This window comes from Amphiura filiformis, chromosome 20, assembly GCF_039555335.1.
Source record: "Amphiura filiformis chromosome 20, Afil_fr2py, whole genome shotgun sequence".
NCBI lineage: Eukaryota > Metazoa > Echinodermata > Ophiuroidea > Amphilepidida > Amphiuridae > Amphiura > Amphiura filiformis.
The window spans coordinates 54,940,033-54,951,668 of NC_092647.1; the positions used below are offsets into that span (position 1 = coordinate 54,940,033).

The 11,636-nt window shown below is 38.0% G+C and overlaps 1 protein-coding gene across 2 annotated transcripts in view; it reads right to left on the reverse strand.

The window, feature by feature from the left end:
* Positions 1-11,636, reverse strand: part of LOC140142042 (ras-like protein rasD) — a 163,601-nt gene that overhangs the window by 33,022 nt on the left and 118,943 nt on the right. The window contains exon 2 of one of the 2 annotated variants that reach the window (XM_072163963.1): positions 6,136-6,363. In XM_072163963.1, the coding sequence (XP_072020064.1) occupies positions 6,136-6,230 (95 nt within the window). In that variant the 5' untranslated portion in view covers positions 6,231-6,363. Of the gene's footprint in view, positions 1-2,509; positions 2,918-6,135; positions 6,364-11,636 lie in introns of those variants that run through there. The other variant, XM_072163965.1, reaches the window with a different exon arrangement.

Here is an 11,636-nt window from a genome sequence, read left to right on the forward strand (position 1 = left end):
AAACAATCATTAAAATAAGAATCTATTCTTTATGCAAATCACACATTATTGCTTTAATACAGATTAAGATTCCTGCATGCATTATCCAAATCTGAACATCAAATTTGGATTCTAGATTTCCATATTATGCCCTCTACTGTGGTGATTGGGTGGGGAGAGGGAGTATGATCAAAAGTGAAGCCAATTTTTGATAATCCAAATTGTTCAATTTCTTTATCCGACTGGTAAGTCTTGTATGATAAATTTTGTATAACATAACACTATAATACCGCTAACCTAAGCCTCCAAAAAGGAATCAACCTACTCCAGGATCTAAACATGATAAATGCAGCCATCAAAATGTTCAACCCTAACTCAAATCTTAAACATTGAAAAAACAAACAAGATTAAACGGAGTTAAGGACCTATATACGGACTTTTTATTTGACGAAGAATATTCGATGTAACATATCTACGTTATTTAATCTATTCCTATTCTATTTCCAGTAATGTTTAAAAGTTTTAACGAATGTTTGATGACGTAAAATCGATAATATATTTCTAACAGATATTCTACGTAACATATTATCGATTTTACGAAATCAAAGATTCGTTAGAACTTAAACATTACTGGAAATAGAATGGGGCTAGATTAAATAACGTAGATATGTTACATCATATATTCTACGTCAGAGTCTGTAGCCTGCCTGAGAGTCCCGCTGAGAGTATATCTACCATAACTACGAGTACTCCGTCCGTCACAGTACCGGCGCGGTGCAGCCGGTCCTTGTATAAGTGGCCGAGCTTATCCAGTCCTGATGAAGTCAGAGTCACATCTAACAAAAGTTCGACCACTAACTCCCGGGGGGCACTCAACTTTGGAGGTGACGCGTATGTAGGGCTGTTAAGACCCCTTTTTCAGCATCGCTGTCACCCAAAGACCCCATATTTTTTTACGAACACATGCTCGCTCCGCGCTCTGTCACCCGAAGACCCCTATTTTTCCATTTGATCTGTCACCCAAAGACCCTTACAAGTTCAATTTGAACAGCAACTTTCATTTATCACTGATTTTGTTACTTATTTTGAAAAAATAAAGAAATTTGAAGCCATTTAGAACTAGAAATTCGATTTTCGAGGTTTTTGTGGCGCTGTTTTGGTTCTCACCCAAAGATTCCATTTAAAAAAAGGTCATGTTCTCACCCAATGACCCCATATTTTTTACATTTTGCTCTCACCGAATGCCAAAAATCATGCTCTCACCAAATGACCCCATATTTTTTACATGTTGCTCTCACCGAATGCCCCTTAGTGCGAAAGCGCCAGCCCTACACCTATATCCATTTCAAATTGAAGTGCCCCCCGGGCACTAACTCAGGGACCCGCACTGTGATAAACCGACGAACTTGTCGTAGAAATACTAATGAATGGAGTGAGACACATTTTGACGAAAGCTCGACCACTCATTAACAGGGACCGACGCCGGCTGCACCGCACCGGTACTGTCGGACCGACGGAGTATACTCGTAGACATGGTGGAATAAACTATAACTCCATAAGCCAGTTGGTAAGAGGACTGGTCTACAGCAGAGGATGATTTAAGGAAGCCCCATCATGCACTGCAAAAGTGTTATCACTAGAGTTTTGAATTGACACTTTACTTTTCAAATCCCATTGAATTCTGTGCAATGTTGTCTAAGAACTGTGTGTGTGTCATTATTACTTGGTCGATTTCAGAACAAAAGTGATGTATGCATAAAGGATAATTCACACCTTCTGTAGATAACATAAAATGTGAAATAGACCAGCATTTTGAATGTGTTTTTATTGTAAATATATCAGTCCAAATTCAAATTTAACCATGCACGTCTATGCAGTGTGCGATCGCGAGCAGTGGTGTCATGTTCACGCACACAGCTGTGCTAACCGCAAGTCAACACAGTGGCGTGATGGGTAGTGCTTAAATCATCCTCTGGGTCTACAGGTTGTCCTGGTTATGGGCTATTTTTTCATACTTAGTCATGTGATAGTTCTCTGGGTTGATAGGATGAACAAAATTTAATCTTTACCCAGAGTAGCCAGCGCATATAAACGTTGAAAAAAACCAATGCATATAGCCGGATTCGAACCGGCGACCTCCGCATTACTATTAGCCTACTAGCACGACGCTCTAGCCACAGAGGCACACTGGAGAGTGGAGACCGGGACTGGAGAAGAGCGGAAGATTTTAATCTATTAGGTTCGAATGGTGTTCGTCGCATTTCCTAGCGAAGGCATCAGAACTGCATATTAATATTCGAATCCGGCCAAGAGATGCGAATCCGGCCAGATATACTGGTTTTTCAACGTTTATGTGCGCTGGTTGCGCTGGATAAAGATTAAAATTTATTCATTCCTTTGTTAAGTTCAGGTAAGAATAATGTTACCATAAAGACAATGGAACTACAATAGAATAATCCGGGAGAATAATTTACTACCATCATGACCATCCGCTGCAAAGAGAAGAGTAGAAATTCAGAACAAAACTTACCTTAGAACCAATAAGACCATCCGCGACGAAAACAATACTATCTATTGTCCCGGATCTATTGTCTTATGCGATGCATGAAATGTCCAAAAAGATGATAATTACAACATGTTCCCCATTATTCTAACAATGTAAACCAAATTTTCAGATGAATTCCATGTCCTTTTACTTGACAAATCTTTAATGGATACCCATTAGCGGTTAATGGATTCGGAGAGACGTCAGATACAGATGACTCAATCTAGCGTCGTAGCATGTGAGTGAGTTCGTATAGCGACAAATGCAATAGTCGTTGTGTCAAGTGCTAATCTGTTATACCTGCATGTTGACGAGCTTTAATGTCCCCCGCACTTGTTTTGTCACTAGTTAAATATCAACTATAAATATTCTAATAACTTCAAATATGGATAGAGCCGTTATGTTAGTATACGCTAATGAAACAAGACATTTTGTAGCGCGGTGAGTAGGTCCCCTGTATTGCTTTTGCTCCTTTTGTCTTATAATGAGCATAAAAGAAGCCGGGAGGAAATCACTGAAAGTGGAAAATAAACAGCTATAAAAAGCAAATAGTGTGTCTGGGCAGTGCTGGGGCGCCATCTCAAGTCAACAGGTATACTTGGCTGGTCATTGATAAAATTAGATGTTTTCTGTGAAATTGATACGGATGTGGAACACGGATGGGGAGAGCTTCAATCAATTGCATTATTTTTTGCAAATTGTGAAAAAGAACGGCGCCAATTCGGGATAAGTAATATTTATTTTGTCTATTCAACCTGTTCAAACTGAATTATATAGTAAACAAAGTCAAATTTCTGAGCTGACAGCGGAAAATGTATTGAAGACCAAATAAAAAATATCACATATACATTGGAAAACACAATTCATGTGTGAACATACCGTCACTCTCCTATGTTCTTCTTAGCTAAAGTTAAAAAGTGAGCTGTTGTACACTGCTTATCCACACAAAATTTCAGGGTTAGGGACCTGAGCCTTCGATCCTAGCAGGATCTTTATCAAAGGCAGTCTTCTTAGCTAATAACAATTTTTGAAGGTATTTGGTTTTATACCGGAAGTGACCCTCAATGACCTTTGACCTCAAATCTGTGTATGATTCATAGATACTGGGTTATGGTAATGTATATATGCAAGTTGTGTCACTGTCAGGGGCGTAGCCAGCTTTCTTGGTCAGGGTGGCAAAATAAAATTTCTAGGGCACAGCCGAAAAAATTGCAGTTGCATCATACATACATAACCGGTTTTGTTTTTTAAAGAGACTACATGTTGTGGAGCTTCTAAACAGGCTTTACTGGGACGATGTACACGCGTAGCGCGGAAAAGATTTGCATTGTACACTATTTTTGCCCATAATTGGGATGAAAGGGGCTTTATTGTGACAATGTGGGTATTTTACACCCATGATCTTGTTGAATTTTGGTGGAAAAGGGGCTCCTTGCCCTAAATGCCCTTTTTCTTTTCCTTTGGCCTCCAGATTTTCTCTTCATTTTTTTTGTCAGAGGGGCACTTTTTACTTTCATTTTTTTTGTCAGGGGTGGCACTCTGCCCCCTTGCCCCCCTGCTGGCTACGCTACTGGTCACTGTCCTACGTAATTTGTGGATATAGCATCTTGAAGGTATTTCGTTTTATACCGGAAGTGACCCCTTAATGATCTTTGACCCCAAATACATAGGTCTATCCATTGGATAAACACAATTCACATACCGTCACTCTCCTGTTTTTCTTAGGTAATAACTTTTTTTGAAGGTATTTGGTAGTGCATGGGTTCACTTTTAGTTTCTCAGTGATACCTCAGTGCCTATACCATCGGGCCTGCTCAAAAGTGTGGGTCGCTATGTTCAAAATGATACAGTACGTGACCTAACAGAACTGTCAGTGGCGCGAGGTGATTCCTAAAATAGACACCACCGCAATAAAAATAGTACTTTATTTGCAAACATTGGATTATTATTGCTGTCATTAATATATCATTATGAATCAGACATGCTTAAATTAGTTTGACCGGGTTAATACCTCTTTAAAAACAAAAGTAAACATCGGCAGGATGGTTCCAGGTAATGTTGGTATGCAGGCTAGGTGTGTTGTAGAAATGGGTTACTGTGTCATCTGTTGACACCAAAAGAACCGTTCACGACATCCCATTCCCACAACCGACAATCAAGGAAATAAATTTTTGAAGTCCGAATTTGGTCTTCTTCAATTACCGCAGCTGCAAGCCTACGTGACCGCTCCCCAACAAACTAGAAACTTGGGCGCCACCCCCTCGTTTCCCTCAGTGTAAAAAAACAAAAACCCAAAAACAATCGCGCACTCTTTGAGGCAAGAAATAAAAATGTAATATTTTAGATTTGTTGTCACTCCCCAAATATAATAAACCCTGATAGCAACGGTAAATTTTCGCGTTCAATAAAACGAGTAGCCTATGGCTTAGGCCTATACTTGAGTTATCAACATACAGTGCTCCATGTGCATTGGGGTATTTTTGTAGTAGGCCTATGTATTGCTGATTTGATCCATTACCCAGAGACGGAATCGAAGATGTAGGAGACTTAGCCTGATGGTGCAGCCACTGCAAACTGCATGTAGCGCGCTCAACCAGGAGCAAACTTGTTACATTGACAGATTACACCAACTTGCAGATCAGATGTTATCGCTTGTTGATCAAATATTGTCTTATGAATCATCTTATCAAAATATGTCTTTGTAATAAGTATCAAAAATTAAAGTCAACAACATTGCATTGTATTGTTAGTATCTTAATATTATAGGTTAGTATGGCATAGGTCACAACATCAATAATTTAAATTTCATGACATGCATGAATTTGCTCCAATATTTTAAGTTGACACAAGTATTTTCATAAAGGCAAGTTGGGCAAAATTATATCATGATATATGCAGGACTATGAAGGCAACAGACCGTCGATAATCCAATTAATTATGCAAATATGCAAAATAGTATCGGTATCACGGATAAACAGAATATGAATTAGTTTCGTATACATATTTTATCTCATCATGCTTATACAAAAAGTACAGACCAGTGGCGTATACGCTGACGAAGTTACGTAATAATCGGATTAACTACCATAGCAATATGTCAAAACAATTTTTGAATATACCGCGCTGCACTGATACGTTCACGCGGTACCTCTGCATTGAACCATATCATGCTGATTACTTGCACCTGTAAGATTAGTATCTTTGAAAAGACCAGTATTGTATTCAATCCATGATTGCAGACATACACAGGTGATAAGTTCAACTTGCTTGTAGTGCAGTGCGATATGTTCAAAATTGTTTTGACCTAGCTATGGTAGTTAATCCGATTAATTACGTAACTTCGCCAGCGTATAGCCAGGACTTACCCTGACTGGGAAACTGGTAGGCAGCAAAAACACCCCAAAACAAAACTTTACTGGTCTCGGTTCTTTTTAGTATGAAGGGCAACTTAAATTTTAAACAGCTCTTTTCAGATCCACCACTTTTTCAGCATAGGCTATATCTGGTGTTGAAACAAACCACATTTGGGTTCGTAAAATAACAATCAACTGGATTAGACGCATTATTATTCTTAGATGATAAATTTCGGCCTGTGTCAAGAATGAACTTACCCGTTGGTTGTATGTCGACGCTGAAGCGTCCTCGATGTGACATAGGCGTGACATTTCTCTAAATCGGCGTTAACTAAGTCGACTCCCATTGACATGGACAAATTATAAGTGGTGATAGTGTATGATGTTCCTGACTGTCCTATTGTTTCTGGCTATTTCCTGTGATTAATGTTGCTTTTATACAGCTAGCCATGCACAGTCCGATGATTCCGGATGTAAAGATGATCACTTTTGAGTAAAAATAGAAATATTTTAAATCAGGGGAAGTACCAAACGTGCCAAAAGATAATATTATCAGATGAAAGCGATAAGACGTCTTATCGGCTAAAGCAAGTGATACAAATACGCATTGCTATGCTAAGGATTTCAACATTCCAACGGATAGGTCCTATCAGGCCCATAATAAGTTCAACTACTGTCATAATTGTTTACAAACAATGTCATGTAAATCATTCTACACGGCTCAAAATAAAATGTAATCCAGAGAGAAATTTATATTTTTATTATACCATGAAGTATGCATTGATGACGCTGATGGAAATCTATAGGCCTACTAATTTCCTAGCCCGATTTGCCATAACTTTTGTTTGAAATAACTTTTCTGTGTTAGGGGTAGGGTATGGGAGTCTGAAAAACGGGGACCCCAAAACGGGGCAAATACAAAGTACTGGTATGTTCCTCCGGAAAGACCCCGGAGCCGTGTTTGGACCGTGCAGCTTCTGAGCTTCAAAGGACCTGAATTTGACCAGAGCGCTGAAATCCCTTGATATTGATAATTTCAGCTCGAAAAGGCATCCGCCTTTCCCCTCTCATTCATGTCATATCTATTTTTCTCACGCGATTTTTAAACAGAAAGACCCTTGATTTTGACAGTTCGAAACTCACAAGGACCGATAGTCGATACACCGCGCACCGTTAGTTCCCAAAGACTTGTGACCCTACCATTTCCAGGTCTGCGATAACCAGCGAGTTCAAGCATAGACCCTAGAAAGGAGGGTTTAAGGTACAAGTGAAGGAAGAGCGAGGGAGGGGACAAAGGGTGTGTGAAAGTGTCTCTCTCATTGTTTATTTTTTCATGAAGATAATTTATTTTTTGCCATGACTTCGTTTTTAATGGACTTTTTCTTCCACAACAAAATATGGCATTTTTTCATACCTACATAGGTGCAGATAACTTTTCCAGGTTTATATATAACCCGATTCGTCACTAGATCTGCATGATAATACTACTTTCTGCAAAAAGCCACAGATAAGAATTTTCCAAAAACAAAACGTTGTCTTGTTTGCATTGGATTAGGCCTACGTACATTGGAAATACCAAGTAATCATCATGCCATCAACGCCTAAAATGGCAGCTAATATGTATTATATGTTTGCATTTATATTTGGAAACTCTTTGGCAAGCAAGCAGTTCGAGACTGCTTGATTGCCAAAGAGTTTTGATGATTTTATAAGGACTATCCAAATGAAGGCGTCTGTACAACGGTCGTTCCGTGCGGAGACACACTTAAACTCTGATGGGGACCAGGTTCAAGTAAGCGGCCAGGCTAAAACGCCTATAAAAGAATTTAAGAAAGTAACCGAATTGAAGATGAAGGACAATGAAAAGAAGGCCACTCCTTACAAATGATGTGAACAAATTTACGGTTTTACACGTAAACACAAAAATGTCTCAAATTATTCCAAAACTGTACACATGTTATTAAGTACTACTTTATCAGTCTAAATCCGTTGAGGTTCGACAGTGAACCTCATTGTAAGTACTGTTTTTTGAATGTTTTGTATGAATAACGCACGGTATGTTTATCATATATACTTAAAATTTCCCCCACTGTGTATCACGGTTAGCGTGGTGTATAATGGTAAAGTTTTCGCCTGCCACGCATAGGGTCCCGAAATCGAGTCCCATTCACTCCCGGCTACAAATTGTTTTTTTCTTCACATTCATTTTGAATCCAAAAATATTTATTTTTATGTGAAAATGTATACATTCACTGAGAAATATATGTTGTGCATTTTTTTCTGTAACGGGGCCAATAGAGCTAAAAACATAACTCGGCACGGGGCGTCCAATGTCCAGGCGGTGTTGCCGTCATATTATCTGTTTGGTTTACGATATTGGCTGTTGCCACATGAACAATGTCGTCCACCATCGTCTGAGACAACTGTAGGCGCTATAAAACGCCCTCATTTCATTGTAAGTGTTATCAATTGGTCATGTTGGTAGCATTATTAATTGCAAAGTGTGATGGCGTTGGACGCTTTGAACGACAGGTGCAATTCATTTTTTACTACATTATAACACACAGAGCATATCTCTTTTCATACAAATTCAGACTATTTTATTAATATTACACTGTATTAGGCTCTCCATGGTTATACATGTATAATACAATATTGCGAGAAATCCACACACATTAAATCTCAAATCAGGTGTCATTTTATAGCAATTTGGATGGGTATATAAAACTGGTGTCTGAAAGAGAATCTGAGAGGGTCTTGCAAATTTCTCGCATCAACACCAGCCTGGACGATGGATCTTCGTAAGTTTTTCGTTTTGCATAACAATACGTGCAGTGCTTTTTTTCTCTGTTGGTTGGCAAATCCCACTAGTTAACCCAAGAAATTACAAAACCATCATTTGTGGCAGCGAGACACAGATCAGTCAACCATTTTGTTTCTTCCGTTAAATGAAAACTCTCTTTTGATTGGTTAAATATTCTGCAACCATATAAAAATCCAATCAATATGTATGTTGTAGAAGAACCAAAACATTAACGGCTGACTGAATGAAAAGAATACAGTGTGTTTCAAACACCAGCAATCATGTTTGGTAATTAAATAAAATTGTGATGTAACAATTATAGCACTCATATCTAAAAACTAGATATAACAAATTAGCAATAAATCATAATAAAAATGTGGTATTTACTGATCAAACACCTATACATGAAATGGGAATTTAGAAGTCAATACAAGCACTCTTAGCCCGACTCTTAGAAGAGATATCTCTAATAATAGGAAATACAAATTGGATGGGTGCATTTTGCTGTTCTCTTGAATCTCTTCTCAGAAGAAAACTTCTCACAGCATAAATAATGCAGGACATCAGTATCACTAGGATCAACAACATGTTCACCATCTATCAGGGCACAGTTCTTTAACCCCAATACATTTGTACATTCAATGACCTTAGAAAATATGGGTACAAAAACTCGTACTCTGCAACTTGAGGTCAAATTCTGCACTATGAATTATATTAAAGGAGGATTTCGTGATCCTAGCATCCTCTTTTTATGACATTTTTCAGTAGATATCCACGAAAAAGCTTATTTCCAAAATTTCAGTTGATTCCGATTTTGCGTTTGCGAGTTATGCATGATTATGTGTATTACACTGCTCCATAGACAATGTGTTGTAATTTCGTTCTGGTGCACCAGAACTAAATTCAAATTTAGCGATATTTTTGCTAAACGAATTAATCTGCAAGAAATATTTGGTACATAAACATTATGTAGCCAGAGGTATCCAGTGGTGTAAAAATCTCAACTTTTTTGGGAAAAGTGGGGATGAGGCTGTGGATCACGAAATGCCCCTTTAATTGAGGTTATTGAACTATGCAATTGGGATGATGCCATTGTGGTACATAGTGTACAAATGTATCACTATTAGGGACCATTCACAAACACTTGTTAGGGGGGCCTGATGCAAAAAAAAATCATTGCGAACATTTTTCGGCCCCCCCTTTACAGATCTTTAAAATTTCAGGGGCCCCCATTTTTGATATGAAAATATGGGTCAACCCCATAGAAAAGCATATAAACTCAATTTTCCCAGGAAAAAATTTGTGGTCATTTTTTCAGGCCCCCCCCTTAGGAGGGTCAAAGATTTTTAGCCCCCCCTAACAAGTGTTTGTGAACGGTCCCTTACCTTCATGTAAGCATGCTCAGAGTTAACTTACTATGTACTGTATTAAGACACAGGGATTATACAGCTTATGGAATAAAGTTGCAAAATCCCTCACTTAAATTTCAATGACGTCTTGACAAGTTAATTTCATGTATGATTATATGAAGGGTAGACCAGAAAGTCTGTCCTTCTAATTACAACCACAGTTTTTGCTAGTTCTAGTTGACACTGCATTTCTCAAAGTACAAAACAGTATCTATAGCCCCATGTTATATTGTAGCTTCCTGGAGTGCTCCAGTGAGTGTAAAATTTCAATCAAAGGTGGTGCATACTGTAAATGCACGAAGTAAACACGACAATTACTGACACCGTTGCCTCCGGGAAGCCAAATGGATTATAGATACTGTTTGTACTTGGGCGCAGAGTCAGCAGACTGACTTACAATGATGCCTCCCATGTAACAGGGGAGATCATGATGTTACGATTGTTACCTTATTTTTCCCTACATAAACTAGTTTCGGTTAAAATATTTAATTGACTAAAGAATGAATATGAATTTTTGTTTTTACTATCCTCTACTGTGTGATAGACAACAGGCACATCCAATATTTCGATATTCCACCTCAAAATATTGGAACTGTTGTCTATCACACAACAGAACAAATATTCATATCATTTATTCTCCAAATCACAATGACACCACCATGAAACACATAAACTGGAAGGTATAATACATAAATATGTGCATTGTACATGTTTCCTTGTTGATATTTGATAAATAAAGCATTCATTCTTCTGAAAACAAAGAATATATACAATACTAAAAGTATACTGTAAAGTGTGCTGAGGCTTGTGGATCAACGTCTAGGCGTTGTGCACTACAAATCACTGTTTATTTTGTACAGTAGGTTATTTGAAAATTAAAGCATACACTACTTCATGCAAGCATACTCAGAGTTAGCCTAGTATCAAGACCTGGATTATGTACAGAATTAAGCTGTCTAATCCCTTGATGAAGTCTTGACCATAGGCTAATTTTGTGTATTCTTACATGAAATTGAAGGATAGACCTAAAAAAGATATGATCTTTGTAATTCTTAACATGACAATGTTTACTTCTATTTTGTGTCCTTCTACAAAATTGTATAATAATTATAAGTTATCCGCTTCTCATTTGCAATAGGATGACTGTTTAACTTAATCCAAGGGTGAACATTTTTGCACAAATTCTTTCATGTTGAATTTTACCAGCAGAATTTATAATCCTGATATCGTAACTGCTTTAGAGTACACAAGGCTAACTGCATTAGCAGCCTGGTGCACAAAAGGGGTAACTGCTAAGGTTAATAAACTTTGTTGCTCCAGGCAGCTAATTACATTTAGCCTTTGTGTGCTCCAGGCAGCTACATGTAGGCCACCCTGTTAAAACGTTACACTTTATAGCTGCCATATGTCCTAGAGATTTAAAACAATTAATTACTGCAAGTTGAAACAAAAATAAAAGTAAATAATTGTTGCCTCAACACAATATATATTATACAGGGACTGTCTTTTGGAATCTGCAGGAGATCATTAAATAGCCAGTGGCGGCG